The sequence below is a fragment of the Ranitomeya variabilis genome, chromosome 4 (assembly GCF_051348905.1).
Source record: "Ranitomeya variabilis isolate aRanVar5 chromosome 4, aRanVar5.hap1, whole genome shotgun sequence".
NCBI classification, from domain to species: domain Eukaryota; kingdom Metazoa; phylum Chordata; class Amphibia; order Anura; family Dendrobatidae; genus Ranitomeya; species Ranitomeya variabilis.
In genome coordinates, this window is record NC_135235.1 from 704,048,406 (window position 1) to 704,071,238 (window position 22,833).

General features: G+C 48.5%; 1 protein-coding gene across 3 annotated transcripts in view; it reads right to left on the reverse strand.

The window, feature by feature from the left end:
• LOC143766433 (uncharacterized) overlaps positions 1-22,334 on the reverse strand; it is a 43,164-nt gene extending 20,830 nt beyond the window's left edge. The window contains exons 1-6 of one of the 3 annotated variants that reach the window (XM_077254120.1): positions 21,931-22,334; positions 17,396-17,543; positions 17,087-17,266; positions 16,890-17,013; positions 16,709-16,806; positions 12,278-12,368 (exon numbers count right to left, since the gene is read on the reverse strand). In XM_077254120.1, coding sequence (XP_077110235.1) covers positions 12,278-12,368; positions 16,709-16,806; positions 16,890-17,013; positions 17,087-17,266; positions 17,396-17,473 — 571 coding nt within the window. In that variant the 5' untranslated portion in view covers positions 17,474-17,543; positions 21,931-22,334. Of the gene's footprint in view, positions 1-12,277; positions 12,369-16,708; positions 16,807-16,889; positions 17,014-17,086; positions 17,267-17,395; positions 17,580-21,930 lie in introns of all 3 variants that reach the window. The other 2 variants (XM_077254117.1, XM_077254119.1) reach the window with 2 other exon arrangements.
• Between the last annotated feature and the right edge of the window lie 499 nt (positions 22,335-22,833).

Consider the following 22,833-nt stretch of genomic DNA (forward strand, 5'->3'; position numbering starts at 1 on the left):
TTTGTAAACTCTGCGTGGATTTTTTAGTTTTTATACTGACCGCACAGTATCCTTTTCTATCTCTATCTATTTAGATAGTTTGGCCTCCTTTGCTAAAATCTATTTTCATTTCTGAGTTTGTCGTTTCCCTCTCCACTCACCGTTAATATTTGTGGGGGGCTATCTTTCCTTTTGGGGGTTTCTCTGAGGCGAGATAGTTTTCCGTTTCCATCTTCAGGGGTAGTTAGTTCTTAGGCTGTGAAGAGGCGTCTAGGGAGAGTCAGGAACGCTCCACGGCTATTTCTAGTGTTGGTGCTAGGAGTAGGGATTGCGGTCAGTAAAGCTACCACCTCCTCAGAGCTTGTCTATTTGTTTTACCCACCAGGTCATTTCAGTGTTGCTCCGTAATCACCAGGTCACAACTGTGATTGCGGTCGGTGGAGCTGCCACCTCCTCAGGAGCTTGTCCATGATTTGTTTTACCCACCAGGTCATCTCAGTGCTGCTCCTTAATCACCAGGTCATAACACTAGCCCTATATACATAGCAGCACACACACACTAGCCCTATATACATAGCAGCACACACACACACACACACACACACACACTAGCCCTATATACATAGCAGCACACACACACACACACACACACACTAGCCCTATATACATAGCAGCACACACACACACACACTAGCCCTATACACATAGCAGCACACACACACTAGCCCTATACACATAGCAGCACACACACACACACACTAGCCCTATATACATAGCAGCACACACACACACACACTAGCCCTATATACATAGCAGCACACACACACAACTAGCCCTATATACACAGCACACACACACACACACTAGCCCTATATACATAGCACACACACACACTAGCCCTATATACATAGCACACACACACACACACACTAGCCCTATATACATAGCACACACACACTAGCACTATATACATAGCAACACACACACACACACTAGCCCTATACACATAGCAGCACACACACTAGCCCTATATACATAGCAGCACACACACACACTAGCCCTATATACATAGCAGCACACACACACACTAGCCCTATATACATAGCAGCACACACACACACACACACACACACACACACACACTAGCCCTATATACATAGCAGCACACACACACACACACACACACACACTAGCCCTATATACATAGCAGCACACACACACTAGCCCTATATACATAGCAGCACACACACACACTAGCCCTATATACATAGCAGCACACACACACACTAGCCCTATATACATAGCAGCACACACACACACTAGCCCTATATACATAGCAGCACACACACACACTAGCCCTATATACATAGCAGCACACACACACACACACACTAGCCCTATATACATAGCAGCACACACACATACACACACACTAGCCCTATATACATAGCAGCGCGCGCACACACACACACTAGCCCTATACAAATAGCAGCACACACACACACTAGCCCTATACACATAGCAGCACACACACACACACACACACACACACACACTAGCCCTATATACATAGCAGCACACACACACACTAGCCCTATATACATAGCAGCACACACACACTAGCCCTATATACATAGCAGCACACACACACACACACACTAGCCCTATATACATAGCAGCACACGCACACACACAAACACATACACACACACTAGCCCTATATACACTCACTGGCCACTTTATTAGGTACACCTGTCCAACTTCTTGTTAACACTTAATTTCTAATCAGCCAATCACATGGCGGCAACTCAGTGCATTTAGGCATGTAGACATGGTCAAGACAATCTCCTGCAGTTCAAACCGAGCATTAGTATGGGGAAGAAAGGTGATTTGAGTGCCTTTGAACGTGGCATGGTTGTTGGTGCCAGAAGGGCTGGTCTGAGTATTTCAGAAACTGCTGATCTACTGGGATTTTCACGCACAACCATCTCTAGGGTTTACAGAGAATGGTCCAAAAAAGAAAAAAAATCCAGTGAGCGGCAGTTCTGTGGGCGGAAATGCCTTGTTGATGCCAGAGGTCAGAGGAGAATGGGCAGACTGGTTCGAGCTGATAGAAAGGCAACAGTGACTCAAATCGCCACCCGTTACAACCAAGGTAGGCCTAAGAGCATCTCTGAACGCACAGTGCGTCGAACTTTGAGGCAGATGGGCTACAGCAGCAGAAGACCACACCGGGTACCACTCCTTTCAGCTAAGAACAGGAAACTGAGGCTACAATTTGCACAAGCTCATCGAAATTGGACAGTAGAAGATTGGAAAAACGTTGCTTGGTCTGATGAGTCTCGATTTCTGCTGCGACATTCGGATGGTAGGGTCAGAATTTGGCGTAAACAACATGAAAGCATGGATCCATCCTGCCTTGTATCAACGGTTCAGGCTGGTGGTGGTGGTGTCATGGTGTGGGGAATATTTTCTTGGCACTCTTTGTGCCCCTTGGTACCAATTGAGCATCGTTGCAACGCCACAGCCTACCTGAGTATTGTTGCTGACCATGTCCATCCCTTTATGACCACAATGTACCCAACATCTGATGGCTACTTTCAGCAGGATAATGCGCCATGTCATAAAGCTAAAATCATCTCAGATTGGTTTCTTGAACATGACAATGAGTTCACTGTACTCAAATGGCCTCCTCAGTCACCAGATCTCAATCCAGTGGAGCATCTTTGGGATGTGGTGGAACGGGAGATTCGCATCAGGGATGTGCAGCCGACAAATCTGCGGCAACTGTGTGATGCCATCATGTCAATATGGACCAAAATCTCTGAGGAATGCTTCCAGCACCTTGTTGAATCTATGCCACGAAGAATTGAGGCAGTTCTGAAGGCAAAAGGGGGTCCAACCCGTTACTAGCATGGTGTACCTAATAAAGTGGCCAGTGAGTGTATATAGGGCTAGTGTGTGTGTGTGTGCTGCTATGTATATAGGGCTAGTGTGTGTGTGTGTGTGCTGCTATGTATATAGGGCTAGTGTGTGTGTGTGTGCTGCTATGTACACTCACTGGCCACTATGTCGTGTACTAGAAAACGGGAAAAAATTCCAAGAGTGGTGAAATTTCAAAAAGAAAAAAAAAAAAAAGTGCAATCCCACCCTTGGTTTTTTGTTTGGCTTTTTTGCTGCGTTCACTAAATGCTAAAACTGACATCCCATTATAATTCTCCAGGTCATTACAAGTTCACACAGACACCAAACTTGTCTAGGTTCTATTTTATCTATATGGTGAGAAAAAAAAAAAAATAGGGATTTTTGTGTACTCACCGTAAAATCCTTTTCTCTGAGCCACTCATTGGGGGACACAGGACCATGGATGTTATGCTGCTGTCACTAAAAGGCTGACACTAAGTTGAGACAAAAAAAAGTTAGCTCCTCCCTTGCAGTATACACCCTCATGCTGGCTTCCAGAGACCCAGTTCAGTGCAAAAGCAGAAGGAGATTAATAACAATATATTACATAACATTAGAGTATAACATGTCAGAGAAAGGGAAGAACCAAAAAGGTAACGAGCCAAAGGCTAACAGGGTGGGTGCTGTGTCCCCCAATGAGTGGCTCGGAGAAAAGGATTTTACGGTGAGTACACAAAAATCCCTATTTCTCCTTCGCCACATTGGGGGGCACAGGACCATGGGATGTCCCAAAGCAGTCCCTGGGTGGGGAACAATACAAACAAATAACTCTGCGTACCATCTGACTGTAAGTGCACAATGGCTGCCTGCAGAATACGTCTGCCAAGGGCCGCATCCGCAGAAGATTGAGTGTGGACATTGTAGTGCTTTGTGAAAGTATGCAGGCTAGACCATGTTGCGGCCTTGCAAACCTGCTCCGCCGTTGCCTGGTGCCGATTGGCCCAGGAAGCACCCACTGACCAAGTAGAGTGTGCTCTAACCCCTGCCGGGATAGGCCTGCCCCTGACCCGATAAGATTCTTGGATAGCCAATCGGAACCATATGGCTATTGTGGCCTTAGACGTGGCTGAACCCTTTCTGTGACCCTCCGGGAGGACAAAGAGGGAGTCCGATTTGCGGAAAGGAGCAGTCCTAGAAACGTACCTCCTGAGGGCCTGTACCACGTCCAAGGTGTGAAGGGCCTTTTCGACCCTATGTCTCGGCTGTGGGCAGAAGGAGGGAAGAATTATATCTTCATTAAGGTGGAAGGATGAAACCACCTTAGGGAGAAAAGCCAGAGATGGGCGTAAGACCACTTTGTCCTGGTGAAAGGAAAGGAAAGGCGCCCGGCAGGATAGTGCAGCCAACTCCAAGACGCGCCTGATAGATGTTACTGCCACAAGGAAGGCAACCTTCCAGGAGAGGATGGTCAGCGGGACGTCTTGCAGAGGTTCAAATGCAGATTCCTGAAGGATGCTCAGGACCAAATTGAGATCCCAGGTCTCTAACGGCATTCTGTAGGGGGGTACCACGTGGGAGACCCCTTGAATAAAGGTCCTGACTTGCAAGTTAGCATCAATCTTACGCTGGAACAACACAGATAACGCTGAGATATGACCCTTGAGGGAACTGAGCGCCAGGCCGGAATCCAAGCCGGACTGGAGAAATTCCAGAATGGAAGGAATGGAGAAAACGAGAGGGGGGCGACCGCGGAGCCTGCACCATGAGAAGAAGGCTTTCCAGGTGCGGTGATAGATGCAAGCGGAAGACGTCTTGCGAGCGCTGATCATGGTGGCGATGACCAGCTGGGAGAAACCTGCTTGAGTTAGGATCCAGGTTTCAACAGCCAAGCCATTAAACGTAGGGCCCCTGAGCTCTGGTGGTAGATTGGTCCTTGGCGCAGCAGATCTGGGCGGTTTGGGAATCGCCAGGGGACGTCGGATACGAGATGAACGAGTTCTGCATACCATGCGCGACGTGGCCAATCCGGGGCGATAAGAATCACCGGAACCCCCTCTATCTTGATTTTTCGGATCACTTTCGGCAACAGAGGAAGTGGAGGGAACACGTACGGGAATTGGAACCGGTGCCATGGGGATATCAGTGCATCCACCCCGACGGCCCGGGGGTCCCGAGAACGTGCTATGAAGTTGGGGACCTTGGCGTTCAGTCCGGACGCCATCAGGTCCACGTCCGGAGTTCCCCAGCGAAGGCAGATTTGATGAAAAACCTCTGGATGGAGTTCCCACTCACCCGAGGCGAGACCCTGACGGCTGAGAAAGTCCGCCGCCCAGTTCCCGGAATGTGCACTGGTGGAGTGGTTGGCCTCGGCCCAATGGAGAATGTGTGGGACCTCCTGCATCGCCGCCCTGCTGCGGGGACCCCCCTGATGGTTTATGTATGGCACCGCTGTGACGTTGTCTGACTGAATTCGAATTGGGTGACCCGCGAGCAGGAAGTGAAAGCGTCTCAGGGTAAACCTGATAGCTCAGATCTCCAGAATGTTTATGGGAAGTTTCGACTCCCGAATCGTCCAACGCCCCTGGGCAGTGTGGTGGTGAAACACCACTCCCCAACCGAGGAGACTGGCATCGGTGGTTACCACCAGCCAATGGATCGGGAGAAAAGACATCCCCTGGTTGAGAGATGATTCCAAAGTCCACCATTTGAGCGCTTGCCTGGTCCGCGGGGGCAGAGGACATGGCCGGTCGAGGGTTAAGGGACTCCTGTCCCAATTATCCAGTAGAGCTTGTTGTAAGGGACGGAGATGCAGTTGGGCGAAGGGAATTGCTTCCGGTGCGGCCACCATCTTCCCCAGGATCTTCATGGCAAACCGAATGGACTGCGGACAAGGGCGACAGAGCGTCCGGGCTCCCTGCTGAAGCACTTGGGCCTTGGACCGAGGAAGTAAGACCAGCCCCTTGGACGTGTCCAGGATCATGCCTAGGAAAGAGATCCTTCGAGCTGGAACAGGGGAGGACTTGTCCAAGTTGATTAACCAGCCCAGGCGGGAAAGGGAATCCAAAGTAATGCGGACGCTTGCTTCGCAGGCATGAAAAGATGGACCTTTGATCAGAAGGTCGTCTAAGTATGGCAACACGGCCACTCCCCGGGAGTGTAGAATGGCCATGACCTTCGTGAATACCCTGGGCGCTGTGGAAAGACCAAAGGATAAGGCCATGAATTGAAAATGGTCCTCTAGGATGGCGAAGCAGAGGAACCTTTGATGTGGCGGAAAGATTGGGATATGAAGATAAGCATCTTTGAGGTCTATTGATGCTAGGAACTATCCTCTCTCCATCGAGGAGATGACCGACCGGAGGGATTCCATCGGGAAGTGCCGTACCTTTACATACTTGTTTAGGAGCTTCAAGTCCAAAATGGGGCGCACCGTCCCGTCCTTTTTTGGCACGACGAAGAGGCGCAGTGAAGAGCGCGAGACTGAGCTCCCGAACTTGGGAGAGGGAAAAAACCGAGCTGGAGGGAAGGCGATGAATTCTATTTTGTAACCAGAAGACACCAGGTCTCTGACCCACTCGTCGTGGATGACGGAAAGCCAGGCGTGTCGAAAAAGAAGCAAGCGTCCGCCTACCTCGGTGGTGTCGACTGGAATTCTCCCCGAGTCATTGTGAAGGAAATCTGGAAGGCCTAGAACCTCTGGTTCTGGGTTGTCTAGGTTTTCCTCGCAGGACTGATTCGGTCTGTAAGAAGGCAGAGAGTCTCTGTCTGTGCGTGTAGATCGTTCTGATCTGGACGATGCTGTGGAGTTGGACCAGAAAGGGCCACCGCGAAAGGGGCGAAAACGAAAATGCTGTTGGCGCTGAAAAGCAGCTTTTGGCCTGTGTTGAGGGAGGAACTTGCTTTTTCCCCCCCGTAGCATCGGAAATAAGTTGGTCCAATTTTTCTCCAAACAGGCGTCCGCCCTGAAAGGGAAGAGAAATCAGAGACCTTTTTGAGGAGGAATCCGCACGCCACTCTCTAAGCCAAATAGCTCTCCTGATGGTGACGGCGTTTGAAGCCGCAGTTGCCGCACAGTCTGCTGCGTCTAATGATGCGTACATCACATAATCTGCAGCCATAGCAATTTGTTTGGCGAGGTCCGCCGCCTCAGACGGAAGAGCCTGGTCCTGAATGGATTTTGCAAGAGCATCTGCCCAGAAAACCGTTGCTTTGGCGACCCATGCCGCAGCAAAGGAAGGAGATAGGGAGGAACCTGAGGCTTCATACACTGAGCGCGCCAGAGAATCTAACTGGCGTTCTGTGGGATTTTTGATTGAAGCCCCGTCAGGTACTGATAACAGCGTTTTGGTAGCCAAACGCGATACTGGAGGATCTACCAGCAGTGGTTCCGTCCAATCCTTGACCAGATCTGCGGAAAAGGGATACTTTGATTCCATGACCTTTTTCCCCGTAAAGCGTTTATCCAGTCGCTCCCTGTGCTGCCGAACTATCTCTAGGAAATCCGGATGGGAGGCGAACACCTTATGGGATCGCTTGGTTCTCGTGAAGTAAACTGCGTGATTCGGAGCTGAATTAGGGTCATCATTAACCTTTAGCGCATGATTGATAGCCTCAATGAGGGAGTCAACAGTTAATCGGAACTCCGGAGAATCCGGGTCCATGGACGCATCAGACTCATACTCAGAGTCATGATCGCTTCGAGCCCCTGGAGAGGGTGAGCGAGAAGTGGAGCTACTCGAGACTGAATGGTGTGGTGAATGCTCAGGAGAGGTAGTGCGGATCCGTTTTTTGGATGACCGAACCTCCTTCGGGTGAGAGCGGCCCCTGCTGGATGATGATTTCCCTGTTATAGAGGGGTCTCTTAACCCAGGGAAACGAATGCCCCGCTCCCCAGAGGGGTCATGAAGGGATTCAATCGCTTTGGCTAGCGAAGCCATGGATTGTGACAGTGACGCGGCCCACCCAGGGGGGCTAGGAACACTGGGGTCGGTAGTGGCGGAGGGCTCCTGGGCACATTGGGCATCACAGGCAGGGCAGAGGGGGGAGCTTTGAGGCCGAGGGAGAGGAGCCTGGCAGGTGGTACATGCAGAGAAATAGGTTGTATGTACCTTAGTGGACTTTTTATCCCTTGACTGGGACATGTTGTACCCCAATGTAATGAAAAGCTGCTAGATGGAAGCTGAAGGGTAACGCTGCAGGGAAGCAGTTAGTGCCGTCTCTTTACCCGGTCCTGTGCCCCGCAATTGGATAGGTGGTGCTGAGTGGGAGAAGAAAACCTCCGTGGAGAAAGGGAAGCCGGCCGGCGCTGCGTGCTGCCGAAGGAAGATGGCTGCCGAGAGTCTGTGGGTAGTCTCGCAGGGAGCGAGAAGTGCTAGAAGCGTGGGCGGAGCCGCAGAAATGATGCGTGAGGTGGGCGGAGCCTACCGGAATGCGGCCTACACAAGGCCGAAGCCAGGGACTAAATTTCTGGCCTCGGCCGGCGCGCACCCGCGGACAGCAGGGAAAAGAATCGCGGCGCTAAGGGGAGAATCCTGCCGCTATGGAGCCCCCCCAAAAAATGTGACCGGCAGAAAAAAACGACCCCTAGTGCACTTACCCCAAAATGAAGGTGCCCGGGGTAAATAGGACGGTGCAGGGTTGGGGGAGCCTCCATCCACCATCCCCATGAAAGGGGGGTGGAGAGGGACCCGTCCGCCTCCTTCCATCATCTGCTTTTTCAGTGGTGATGCAGTGGGGGCTGCACGGACGCCACAGTGGAAGAGTGCCTCTGAACAGCCGAGGGTGAGACCTGGTGGGCAGGGCAGATGTCCGGCAAAAAAGGCCTGGCTGCAGAAGAGGATACTGGAGGTAACACACCAGTGCTCGTCTGTAAAGTAGGGGGTAGATCGGTGCCCTTGAAGGGGCCTGTCGCCCAAAAGGTCAGCTCAGGCAGTGGCATCCCACGTCGCAGGAGAGGATACGGAGAGGTAAACCTCCCGTGTTCGCCTGTTGTTGGTTCGGGGAGATCGGAACATGAAAGAATCCGTCGCCCCTTCGTCCAGAAAAGAAGGTTTAAATCCAGTGTGCCTCCTACGGACACTAAGCTTGAACTGGGTCTCTGGAAGCCAGCATGAGGGTGTATACTACAGGGGAGGAGCTAACTTTTTTTGTCTCCTAGTGACAGCAGCATACACCCAAGGTCCTGTGTCCCCCAATATGGCAAAGGAGAAAAACTTTTTTTTTTTAAAAAAAAAAGAAAATTTGCGCCATTTTCAGATACCCATAGCGTCTCATTATTCGTGATCTCGGGTTGGGTGAGGGCTTATTTTTGTGAGCCGAGCTGATGTTTTTAATGATACCATGTTGGTGCAGATACGATCTTTTGATCGCCCGTTATTGCATTTTAATGCAACGTCACGGCGATCAAAAAAACTACTTTTTTCTCGCTGTGCCGTTTAGTGATCAGGTTAATCCTTCTTTTATTGATAGATCGGGCGATTCTCAATGCGGCGATACCAAATAAGTGTGTGTTTGATTTTATTTTTATTGTTTTATTTTGAATGGGGCGAAAGGGGGGTGATTTGAATATTTACATTTTTTTATTTTTATATTTTTAAAAACTTATTTTGTTTTACTTTTGGCATGCATCAATAGTCTCCATAGGAGACTAGAAGCTGCCACAACCCGATCGGCTCTGCTACATAGAGGCGATGATCAGATCGCCTCTATATAGCAGATTTACTCACTTGCTATGAGCGCCGACCACTATGTGGTGCTCACAGGAAGCCAGCACTAACAGCCATAGAGGTCTCCAAGAGACCTCAGGTTGACATGCCAACACACCGGTGACCCTCGATCATGTGACAGGACTCAAGGACAGGACTTGATTTGGAAAGGCACACACCTTTCTATATAAGACATCACAGCTCACAGTGCATGTCAGACCAAATGAGAATCATGAGGTCAAAGGAACTGGCCAAGGAGCTCAGAGACAGAATTGTGGCAAGGCACAGATCTGGCAAAGGTTGCAAAATAATTTCTGCAGTACTCAAGGTTCCTAAGAGCACATTGGCCTCCATAATCCTTAAATGGAAGAAGTTTGGGACCACCAGAAGTCTTCCTAGACCTGGACGTCCAGCCAAACTGTGCAATCGTGGGAGAAGAGCTTTGGTGAGAGAGGTAAAGAAGAGCCCTAAGATCACTGTGGCTGAGCTCCACAGATCCAGTAGGCAGATGGGAGAAAGTCAACTATCACTGCAACCTTCCACCAGTCGGGCATTTATGGCAGAGTGGTCTGACGGAAGCCTCTCCTCAGTGCAAGACATATGAAAGCCCACATAGAGTTTGCTAAAAAACACATGAAGGACTCCCAGACTATGAGAAATAAGATTCTCTGGTCTGATGAGACGAAGGTAGACCTTTTTGGTGATAATTCTAAGCCGTATGTGTGGAGAAAACCAGGCAATGCTCATCACCTGCCCAATACAATCCCAACAGTGAAACATGGTGGTGGCAGTATCATGCTATGGGGGTGTTTTTCAGCTGCAGGGACAGAACAAATAGTTGCCATTGAAGGAAACATGAATGTGGCCAAGTACACAGATATCCTGGATGAAAACCACTTCCAGGTTCACCTTCCAACAAGATAATGACCCTAAGCACACAAAGGAGTGGCTTCAGAACAACTCTGTGACAACTCTGTGACCATTCTTGACTGGCCCAGCCAGAGCCCTGACCTAAACTAAATTGAGCATCTCTGGAGAGACCTGAAAATGGCTGTCCACCAATGTTCACTATCCAACCTGACGGAACTGGAGAGGATCTGCAAGGAAGAATGGCAGCGGATCCCCAAATCCAGGTGTGAAAAACTTATTGCCTCATTACCAAGAAGACTCATGGCTGTACATGCTCAAAAGGTGCTTCTACTCAATACTGAGAAAAGTGTCTGAATACTTATGACCATGTGACATTTCAGTTTTTCTTTTTAATAAATTTGCAAAAATGTCTACATTTCTGTTTTTTTCAGTCAAGATGGGGTGCAGAGTGTACATTAATGAGAAAAAAAATGAACTTTTTTGAATTTACCCAATGGCTGCAATGAAACAAAGAGTGAAAAATTTAAAGGGACCTGAATACTTTCCGTACCCAGTGTATATTACAGCCATCAGACATGCACAACTTAGAGATATATCATGGCACAGGTGTACTGTTTATTATGCAGTTTAATCACAATCCTGTATGAACTTAGTCACTTTTATAAGAAATTGAAAAGTCAGGATAAAGGGAAACTCTGCTGTTATTGTACAGAAATTCACACTTGGCCTCACTGCACATTCAATGTTGTCGATCATAAAAGTGAAGTTTGGCCAGAAAGACTGGACCTGGTCTTGTAGGGACCATATGATCACATTCACCAGCACAGAAGAGAGAGAAGGTAGATTCATCCAATATCAGGGATCTAAAAACGACCCAAGCGATCTATAATAGGATGACCAGCCAGAGACATAATATTAGGAAAGGTGTAATCTGTCTGTTTCGGCATTTTGTTGTAGAATATAAACGAGATCCCACCAGTTTAAGACTCATTATATTAGAACAAATATCAGAACATGTGTCTAATACGTCCCAAAGACTTGTGAATAGAGAATCCTATTGGATTTTTAAACTTTCCACACTTAAACCGGAGGATTTTCCATGTACATATATTGTTCTTTATATGGATTTTATTGTGCATCCAATATGTATTTTACATCTATTTGTATAGTTTTCTATACGGAGAAATGTCTCTATACAAAATACTGCACCATAGGCGCGGTTTAATTAATGAATTAAGCAATTGGATCAGTGACGCCATTCTGGAGGATATAAAACATCCACAATGTATCATTAGTATAAGCCTGAGGAAGGAGCTGGTGCACATCGGAAATGGGAAGAATATTAAAATGAAAAGTTTGGGGTTTTTTTATGTTCATTCGTTTTGATGCCCAACTTTATGGCTCGGCACTTGGCAGCGCTTTTCAAAGCCCTGATTTTTTCCTTCTTCCCATATCAGGGATTTTGGAAGCCAACAGCATCATTACCCTCCGTTTTCTCATCATAATATTTTTCTACCTTCTCAGCACATTCTACGTACGCTGTCATTTGGCTTTGTAGTTTACAGATCTGGGCAGGTAACGGTCAGAGTCTTCTAATCTCAGGAGGTAGGTGGATCCTCCAGGTTGTAAGTTCTATAGAAAAGGGTTTTCAATGCCCAAAGTCACTTGGACAGTTTTGGGTGGAGGAGGATGTTGTGGTCCAGAGGCAAAATGGTGATCACACGATTGTGATACGACCGGACTACACCACCGATAAGGCAGCCACAGCCGGTGACTGAGAAGAATCTGTGACTTCTCTGCATTTAGTGGTTACTACTCACCTGGGTAGTCATATGTAGGAATCTCCTCTTTACACCGCTCATCACCCCTCACATATGTCTCTGTAGTAGAAATATGGGTCAGATCTTCACCCTGAAACAAATATTGTAAAAGTCACAGACAGATGGAGAAGTCACATCTATGATCAGCTCTAATCCTGCCATCTCCACCGTTCTCATTACACAAGTATAAAACATATAATACTGGGGGATAAAGCAACACTGAACACAAGACCTTCACAGCCATCTACACATTGTGACAGAGTCACTGGTAAGGTGACAGAGGGGAGATATGTGTCACTGCGCTTAACGGCGTCAGTGATGTGAATCCAGAGCATTTTTTCTCCAGCACACTATGTGTTGTGAGGGTTAAGTTGCATAAACAGGGCTGGTTTTATGTGGACCTTCACAGAGCGGGTGGGAGAAGGTCCACTTTATCTCCCCTGGCAGACCTGCCAGGACCTGCATGAGGTCATGATCATGTGATCAGTCACATGATGGGGAAGTTACAGGCTTGGGGTGAAATAACCGAGCTCTACAGGCAGTCTGGGCTCAGCTAGCCTGGAGAGAGGACTCTGCAGAGGCTTTGTGGCTCGTCGAGTACAGACTGAACCTGTCCTGCTCCAGACTCCAGACTGTGCTGCAGCATTTTGTTTTTTGTTGTTTTGTTCCTGTTTTAGCCAAGAAGGCGGAGTTTGTTTTCCCCACAAGTTGGTTTATGCTGCCTTACAATACATCAACGATGATGTAGACGGTGTTCCCATTTTTCCTACCTCTGTGTGCTGCCACGTGAGTGAACTACCACAACATCATAAAGCCTCTTTCACACGTCCGTGTCTCCGGTATGTGAGGTGACAGTTTTCACACGTACCGGAGACACGTACACACGTACATTCAAATGAATGCATGAATGAATGGGTCTGTGCCAATGTCAGTGTTTCCATGGGCCGTGTGTGCGTGTGCCCCACACGTAGACATGTCCGTTTTTTTTTACTGTCAGCACGGACGGCAATACGTACTGCACACGTGCACATGGAGAACACATGTTGCTGAAGACGGCTCTCATCATTCTCTCCTGCTCTGCCGGTGAGCAGAGGAGAATGATGAGAGTTATATTAACCCCTTAACGACCGCCGATACGCCTTTTAACGGCGGCAGCTAAGGGTACTTAAACCTAATTAATTAACGGCGCTGTGGAAAAAGTGAATAGCGCCCCCCAGAGTCCGATTTTCTCTGGGGTCTCGGTTGCCGGGGATAGCCGAGACCCCAAAGAACATGATCGGGGTCGGTTCTTACCGACCCCTGTTTTGCGATCGCCGGTAATTAACTGTTTACCGGCGGTCGCAAAAAAAAAAGAAAAAGCGATCGGTCATTCTCTGTCCCCTGATGTGATCGCACATCAGAGGACAGAGAAATAGGGGGATTCGGGGACCCTGCTATACTTACTGGTGTCCCTGGGTCCTCCTGTGTCCCCTCCTGCCCGCCGGCTTCTTTTTATGGAAAGAAAATGGCGGGCGCATGCGCAGTGCGCCCGCTCTCTGCTGCCATCTGCCGGCCGGCAGGAGAGAGGAGTTGGGGCTAAAATTAGGGTTAGGGTTGGGGCTAATTTAGGGTTAGGGTTGGGGCTAAATTTAGGGTTAGGGCTAGGGTTAGGGCTATGGTTAGGCTTCTTTCACACTTGCGTCGGTACGGGGCCGTCGCAATGCGTCGGCCCGACGTACCGACACACGTTGTGAAAATTGTGCACAACATGGGCGGATGCAGTTTTTCAACGCATCCACTGCCCAGTCTATGTCCTGGGGAGGAGGAGGCAGCGTTATGGCCACGCATGAGCAGAAATGGCGCACGCGACGTACAAAAAAAAGGTTACATTGAACTTTTTTTTGTGACGACGGTCCGCCAAAACACAACGGATCCAGTGCACGACGGACGCGACGTGTGGCCATCCGTCGGCAATACAAGTCTATGGGCCAGGGGCTTGATGTCACCTGACAATATAAAGGTGACATCAACCCCACAAATATTAACCCCAATTGCCACCGCCACAGGGCAAGTGGGAAGACCCAGGCAAAGCACCAGAATTGGCGCATGTAATAGATGCGCCTTTTCTGGGTAGCTGTGGGCTGCTGTTTTTAGGCTGGAGGGGGCCTAAAACAATGGCCCCTTACCAGCATGAGAATACCAGCCCCCAGCTGTGAGCATTAGCGAGGTAGGTTGCCAAAAATGCGGGGGACCCCATGCCGTTTTTTTAAATTATTTATTAAAGTATTTAAAAACAAACATAGCGTGGGGACCCCAGTGTGAGGATATGGCCGCTTACTAAAGACTATAGGACAAATGGACATACAGCGGAGACCACCACTCTAAGGCATTAAGACTTTTTCCAGCACGGAGCATCGGTTACATCAATATCATTGTACTTTAATAGTTCATGTGCTTGGTGTGTCTTATTGGTGCTCGTCAGTTCATGCTCAGGAATCAATGTTTCTGTTCAGTGGCAGTCAGCAGAAGAAGACGAGCAGGCTAGAGCTTATAGAAACCTAAGGGTACTGTCACACAGTGGCATTTTCATCGCTACGACGGTACGATTCGTGACGTTCTAGCGATATAGTTACGATCTCGCAGTGTTTGACACGCTACTGCGATCAGAGACCCTGCTGAGAATCGTACGTCGTAGCAGATCGTTTGGAACTTTCTTTCGTTGCTGGATCTCCCGCTGTCATCGCTGTGTGTGACAGCGATGCGTTCGCTTGTAACCAGGGTAAACATCGGGTTACTAAGTGCAGGGCCGCACTTAGTAACCCGATGTTTACCGTGGTTACCAGCGTAAAAGTAAAAAAAACCAAACCGTACATACTCACATTTCGGTGTCCTTCAGGTCCCTTGCCGTCTGCTTCCCGCTCTGACTGTCTGCCGGCCGGAAAGTGAGAGCAGATCACAGCGGTGACGTCGCCGCTGCGCTCTGCTCTCACTGTACGGCGGCACTCAGTGTCAGAGCGGGAAGCAGACGGCAAGGGACCTGAAGGACACCGAAATGTGAGTATGTACGTTTTTTTTTTTTACTTTTACGCTGGTAACCACAGTAAACATCGGGTTACTAAGCGCGGCCCTGCACTTAGTAACCCGATGTTTACCCTGGTTACCCGGGACCTTGGCATCGTTGGTCGCTGGAGAGCGGTCTGTGTGACAGCTCCCCAGCGACCACACAACGACTTTCCAACGATCACGGCCAGGTCGTATCGCTGGTCGTGATCATTGGTAAATCGTTATGTGAGACGGTACCCTAAGGACAGACTCTCAATCTCATTTGTATCAAGGTCTCACTCCCATTGTACTCCCAAACCTAGGCCCATTGTGTGGCTGGGGATAGTAGACTCAGGGCAGCCATCACCACGGGAGGTCTCACATATAGTCCCAGCTGATGGAATATGCCTTGTTCTGTGAGCTAAAGGAAAATGTTTAAGGGGGCGGTAGAAAAAGACAGGGTTGAATCAGGCAGTTGGAGGGATTTCGATGAAAGAGGATCCAAGCTGGTATGGATGGATGATCTATGGAGCTTTGGAGATTGTTGGCTGGAGGGGTATCCATGAGCTATAGTCAGGATAGCCATCGTCTGGAGGAACATAGGCTGTGACTGCACACTATAGAAGCTGGAGATACAAAATCTGTGGGCCAACCAAAAGATGGGAGACAGTGGGCATCACCTGGTATGTGGCCAGTGGAACTACCGATCTCAGATTGGGAACTTGTGGACTGAGGGCATTGTATGTTGGCCATCTACCTGGATTTGTTGTACAACCATGGATGTATGGAATAAAAAAATTAGTTGCATCGTTAACCTGCCTAGGTGATTTTTATAACCCACAACCTCAGATCTTCACACCCTCTATTCTTGATAACCAGCCTTGCTGAAGCTGACAGCTGAGGGTTGCAGCCCCCGGCTGTGAGTTTTGCCTGGTTGGTTCAAGAAAATAGGGGGGAACCCACACCAGGTTTTTCATTCATTTATTTCATTATATCGCAAGTGGCGGCTGAGGAATACCCCGATCATCGGCTCCTGCTGTCACTGTTATTAGCGGCAGCAAGGGTCAGATGATGGGAGTAAGAGTCCCAAAAGCCCCCACCTGCTGTCATCGTTCAGACTTTAATATAGCCCATCATTCTCTTCTGCTCTTGCCGATCGCCGGCAGAGCGGGGGAGAACGATGAGAGCCGTCTTCAGCACCCGCCACCGAGGAAATAGCGCTTACAGCAGCGCTTCTTCCCAGGCGGCCGTCTGTGTGGTACTGAGGCAGCACACGGTTGCCACACATGTGCCGCAAGTATTACACACACGGACACTGATTTCTCCGATATTGGTTTTTCCGGGACCGAAAATAAACAGACGTGTGAAATTGGCCTAAGGGAGATCTCATGTCACCTTCTCTCCATCTACCTGATGATCCTGAGGAACATTGGGATCTTCCTGTTTACAGTCCTGTGGAAGAAGAGGACGGGGACATCTCTCGGGTGTTGTCCTCTTACTGGATAGATCTGGAGGAAACACATACAGGGACTGAATTCATTCTTTACATACAGATAATTATAGGCCGTATGTATTTAGTCCTGTCCATTACCTGGTGATGTGAAGGGCTGGGGAACCTCCATCATGATGTCCTTGTACAGATCTCTGAGTCCTTCTAAATACTCCCACTCCTCCATGGAGAAATAGACGGCGACATCCTGACACCTTATAGGAACCTGACACACACAATGATACCGTCATCCCCCGATCCCTTCATAGCGTTACCGTATAATGTCCCAGCAGTGTCACCTCTCCAGTCAGCAGCTCAATCATCTTGTAGATGAGTTCTAGGATCTTCTGGTCATTGATGTCCTCATGTATCAGGGGGTGAGGTGGAGGTCCCGTGATTGGGCTCAGGAGTCTTCCCCATCCCTCAGACACAGGGTCCTGACAGCGCTCACTAGAGGTCTTCTTCACTACTGTGTAATCCTGGTTATGGAGAGACACATTAATAAATCTTACTACCGACATTTCCAGAGTCCTCACCTCTCCAGTTCTGTCCATCTGTTATTCTCATAGATAAGAATGATGTAATGTGACGTCATCAGGATCTCTCACCTCTCCAGTAAGCCGGACGAGGATCTCTAGGGTGAGGTGTAATATCCTCTCCGCCATCTTGTCTCTGCCCATATCCATCCTTGAGGTAAATCAGGAAAATTCTCTTATACAGAAGATCTTCACTGAGAGGATCCGATATTGTAGAGACCTGACTGAGAAGATGAGCCGATGTAACATAAGAATCCTGTGTAATAATACAATTACTGGAGATAATAAGGGAAACATATGAGGAGATTTATTATTTTACAGTATTTAGTTTCCTTCTTTACATCTACTAATAAAACCTATATATTTAGGCCACAGACAACAAGCAGTTTCTTCCTCGGAGTCGGCAGCTGAATACGTTCCTCATAGACTCATCTTCCATAACGCTAATTCTCGTCTCATTTACCGACCCTGGAATCGGCATTAGCAATACTGCAGGAGATATAAGGCCTCTTTCACATTTCCGTCTTTTAGCTCCCGTAAAAATCAGTCAATTTTTGAAAAAACAGGATCCAGCTAATTTTTCCGCTGGATCTTGTTTTTTCTCATAGACTTGTATTAGCCGACGGATTGTGATGGATAGCCATCCGTTTCATCTGTCGGAAAATTGCTGTCCATCGGGCGGGGACAAAGCACAGAGGAACATTTTTTTTGTACGTCGGAAAATCGCTCAGCAACGGATCCTGCGCTGCCCGTTGTTGGCTATAATGGAAGCCTATGGACGTAGGATCCGTCGCTGACTGTCAAAAGCAGGAACCCAGCGACGGATGCCGTCTTTTGAAATTGAGCATGGGAGGAAGAATGTCCAGTCAGGGAAATTCTCTCCCACTCACACTCTGTCGTTTTATTATTGATGCTGCCTATGCAGCATCAATAGTAACAAGATATAATGTGAAAAATAATTTAAAACAAAAATATTCTCACCTTCCGGCGTCCCCTGCAGCGTTACCGATGCGAGACCGCGATGTCATCAGAGGTCATTGCACGCAAGGCATTACTGGGAACACCAGCTACCGGGAGCATCGCGAGCATCGGTAACGCTGCGCAGGACGCCGGAAGGTACGAATATTGTGAATTTTAATTTTTTTTATTTTTAACCTGGGTTGTGTTGTGTGTGCATTTTTGGAGCGGAAAACCGCTGCAAAGACTCATACGCAACAGGTGCACATAGCCTCGCGGGTCCGTCAGAAAAACGAGCTCAGTGCACCCATTTTTTACAATCTGCACAGGATCCGTCATTTCAATATTTTGATGGATCCTGTGCAGATTGTAAAAACGGAAGTGTGAAAGAAGCCTAACACGTGACAGGAGAAATAACGACTTCATGGTGAGGACAACATCTTCATCTTCTGCTACGGCTCTAGAAACAGATTTGTCCAGAGTCCGTTACTGACTCCATTCCCACCGGCCGTCTACACTGTGTTCCAAATTATTATGCACAAAGAGTTTAGGAGTGATAAGGTTAGAATTTTTCTGTTTGTCATTTAAACTCATTGACGGTGATGTGTGCCAGGGCTCTTTATATCACTGAAAGCAATTGCAGATACCTGTGCAAATTAGTTTGGCAGGTGTGTCCAAATAAAGGCAAAACTACTTAAGAAGGCTGTTCCACATTATTAAGCAGCCTACATTTTTTGCCAAAATGGGAAAGAAAAAGGATGTGTCAGCTGCTGAGAAGCAACAAATTGTGGAGTATTTAGGTCAAGGCATGACTACAATCAACATTGCCAAGACACTTCATCGTGATCATCGCACAATCAAGAAGTATGTAGCTGATTCCCAGCACACACGTGTGCGTTCTGACAAGGAAAAATTGAGGACTCTTTCCAACAGGTAATTGCGTAAGGTTAAAAGAGCAGCTGCAAAAATGCCTTGTCATAGCAGCAGACACGTTTTTGAAGCTGCTGGTGCCTCCAACGTCCCCAGAACAACAAGATGCAGGGTCCTTCAGAGGTGCATAAGCCATCCTGTCGACCACCTCTATCCACTGCACACAAGCAGAAACGGCTCCAGTGGGCCAAACGATACATGAAGACTGACTTCCAAGCTGTTTTGTTCACCGATGAGTGCCGTGCAACGCTCGATGGTCCAGATGGATGGAGTGGAGGATGGACACCCCATGAAAACACGGCTAAGGCACCAACAAGGAGGAGGTGGAGTAATGTTTTGGGCTGGAATCATGGGGAGAGAGATTGTCGGCCCCTTTATGATCCCTGAAGGGGTAAAGATGAACTCCATAATCTATGTGGAGTATCTAAAACAACACTTCCTGCCATGGTTCAAGAGGAAGAACCGTGCTTTCCGCAGCAAGATTATTTTCATGCATGATAATGCACCGTCTCATGCTGCAAAAAACACATCTGCATCTCTGGCTGCTATGGGCATAAAAGAGGACAAACTTATGGTGTGGCCACCATCTTCCCCTGACCTCAACCCCATTGAGAACCTCTGGAGCATCATCAAAAGGAGTGTCTATGATGGCGGGAGGCAGCTCTGGGAGGGTATTCTGTCCACATGCAAAACAACTGAAGCAGAAACCATCCAAAAACTGACAAATTCAATGGACGAGAGAGTTCAGAAGCTTATTTCGAACAAGAGGTCCTATGTGTAAATGTAACATCACCTAGAATAAAGTTTTCACTTGAAAACTGTTTGATTTCATTTTGTAATAAGCTGATAATGCTTATAACTTCACAATTGACCATTTTTTTGTTCAAAATAAAAAAAAAAGGTTGAAAACTCTGCTGTGCGTAATAATTTGGAACATGCATTTTGAGTGTTTATTTTTTTTTTTTTAAAAGATACTGTTTTCATAGGCAGTTTGTTCCAAAACATTGCAATTATACTAGAATAGTAGATGACTGGAAAATAACAATTATATATTATATAAGAAAAAAGGAGCGCACTCAGCTATCTTAAGTTGGTGCTGGCTGTACTCGGGAAAAACCCAACAATAAGTCCAATATAGAAAAATCAGCCGCACTCTTATGGAATATCTTTGCAAAAATGTGATGTATTTATTCACATGTGTTGAGACAAAAATGTATATATATATATCTACACACACACAGCAGGGAGTATAAACGGAGTAGTAACGTTTCGACCCTGCCTCGAGTCTCTCAAACTGCGTTTTCTAGATAGTGTGCAAAATAAGAAATATGGTCCCTTTAAGGGCTCCTATTGTTGTGGTGTCAGGGCGTCCTGCTTCTGGGGGCATGTGTTTTTTTTTATATTGGAAAATAACAATGACTGCAATTCAGATAGGTAATTTAGAGAAAATATGAGGAAATATTGTTTGCATAATAATTTGGAACACAGTCTATATGAAGGTTTCCCGTCTTCCCCGCACTGTAATCTTCTATCACGTTAGATCTCAGCTCAGAGTCACACACAGAAGTCTGAGGCTTTTATAAGAGACTAGATGGTGGCCCGATTCTAACGCATCGGGTATTCTAGAATATGCATGTCCACGTAGTATATTGCCCAGCCACGTAGTATATTGCCCAGCCACGTAGTATATTGCCCAGCCACGTAGTATATTGCCCAGCCACGTAGTATATTGCCCAGCCACGTAGTATATTGCCCAGCCACGTAGTATACAGCAGAGCCACATAGGATATTGCCCAGTGACGTAGTATATTACCGAGGCACGCATGTCACAGGGCCAAAAAATAAAAAATAAACATACTCACCTAACGATCCGAGGGCCCCTTGTAGTGTATCATACTCACCATTCTTGTCGCTGCTCCTTTGCGTCCCGCCTCTCCTCTTCCTGGGATCCTGTGCAAATGGTAGTGCTCAGCTTCAGAAAAATGGCCGCGGGATGCCGCGCGTGCGCAGATCGAGATCACGGCGGCCATTTTCCTGAAGCCGAGTTCCATTGCAAGTGCCAGGGCTGGTGGGAGCAGGACCTATGAAGACATCGTGGTCACATGACCGTGACATCACGGCAGGTCCTTGCCGCACACCAGCCCTGGGACGGGACCTCACCGCAAGCTGACGCTTGTAATGGAGCGGTCCGGGGAGCGTGGCGAGGAGCGAGAAAGGCGGCGGAGGGCGAGTATAGCAGGTTTTTTGTTTTATTTATTATTTTTAACATTACATTTTGTACTATTGATGCCGCATAGGCAGCGTCAATAGTACAAAGTTGGGGACACACAGGGTTAATAGCAGCGGTAACGGAGTGCGTTACCCACGGCATAACGCGGTCCGTTACCGCCGGCATTAACCCTGTGTGAGCGGTGTATGCGCCGGCAGTGAGTGCGGGGAGTAAGGAGCGGCCATTTTTTTCTGGAATGTGCGCGTCACTGATTGGTCGCGGCAGCCATGACAGGCAGCTGCCGAGACCAATCAGCGAAGGAATAACCGTGACAGAAGGACAGACGGAAGTACCCTTAGACAATTATATAGGAGATTGTTGGTAAGAACAAGACCGGAGATATCTGAGGCCGATGTCTCCATGTACGGGGTTTCTCTTTCTCGGGATATGACGGTTTTCTTTGGTACTTTCCCCCATTAGAAGGGACACCGGTGGATATTGGGGTCTTTACCTGCTACAGTCCTGGGGGGATTTACTCGGTACAGTGGCCGCTGGACAAATATCACCATCAATTCCCCTCAGACTGAAGGAACATCGCTCCTCTACTCGGCTCTATGGATCCAGGATGAAATCCACTGCGGCCCCTGCAAGAAAAGAAGGAGGAAGAGCAGAAGTTGGGGGAGACCACCGTGGCCTGAGATTTCGGTAAATGCTAGAGTGTATGGGCTCCTTCCAGGTGTGACGTCATTTCCGGGGGCGTGTCCTATCGGGAGGGGGCGTGTTCTCCAAGGCGGCAAAGGAAAGCAGCATGACAGCTTGTGGACGCCATGGAGGTCAGTGGTTTCAGGGTGAAAAATGCTACTTGCCCATCGCTATTCGCTATTGGGGGGAGGCCCTGTGGTGGTCGACCTACTTGTCTGTGTGGGGAGTGATCCGTGGTGGGATTTTGGTGGGCTCTGCTGCTGCTGGCTATTGTGGGGGATCCATGCGGTGGGATTTTGGGGGGCTCTGCTGCTGCTGGCTATTGTGGGGGACCCCTGCGGTGGGATTTGGGGGGGGCTCCGCTGCTGCTGGCTATTGTGGGGGACCCCTGTGGTGGGATTTTGGGGGGCTCCGCTGCTGCTGGCTATTGTGGGGGACCCCTGTGGTGGGGTTTTGGTGGGCTCCGCTGCTGCTGGCTACTGTGGGGGACCCCTGCAGTAGGATTTTGGTGGGCTCAGCTGCTGCTGGCTATTGTGGGGGACCCCTGCGGTGGGATTTTGGGGGGCTCTGCTGCTGCTGGCTATTGTGGGGGACCCCTGCGGTGGGATTTTGGGGGGCTCTGCTGCTGCTGGCTATTGTGGGGGACCCCTGCGGTGGGATTTTGGGGGGCTCTGCTGCTGCTGGCTATTGTGGGGGACCCCTGTGGTGGGAT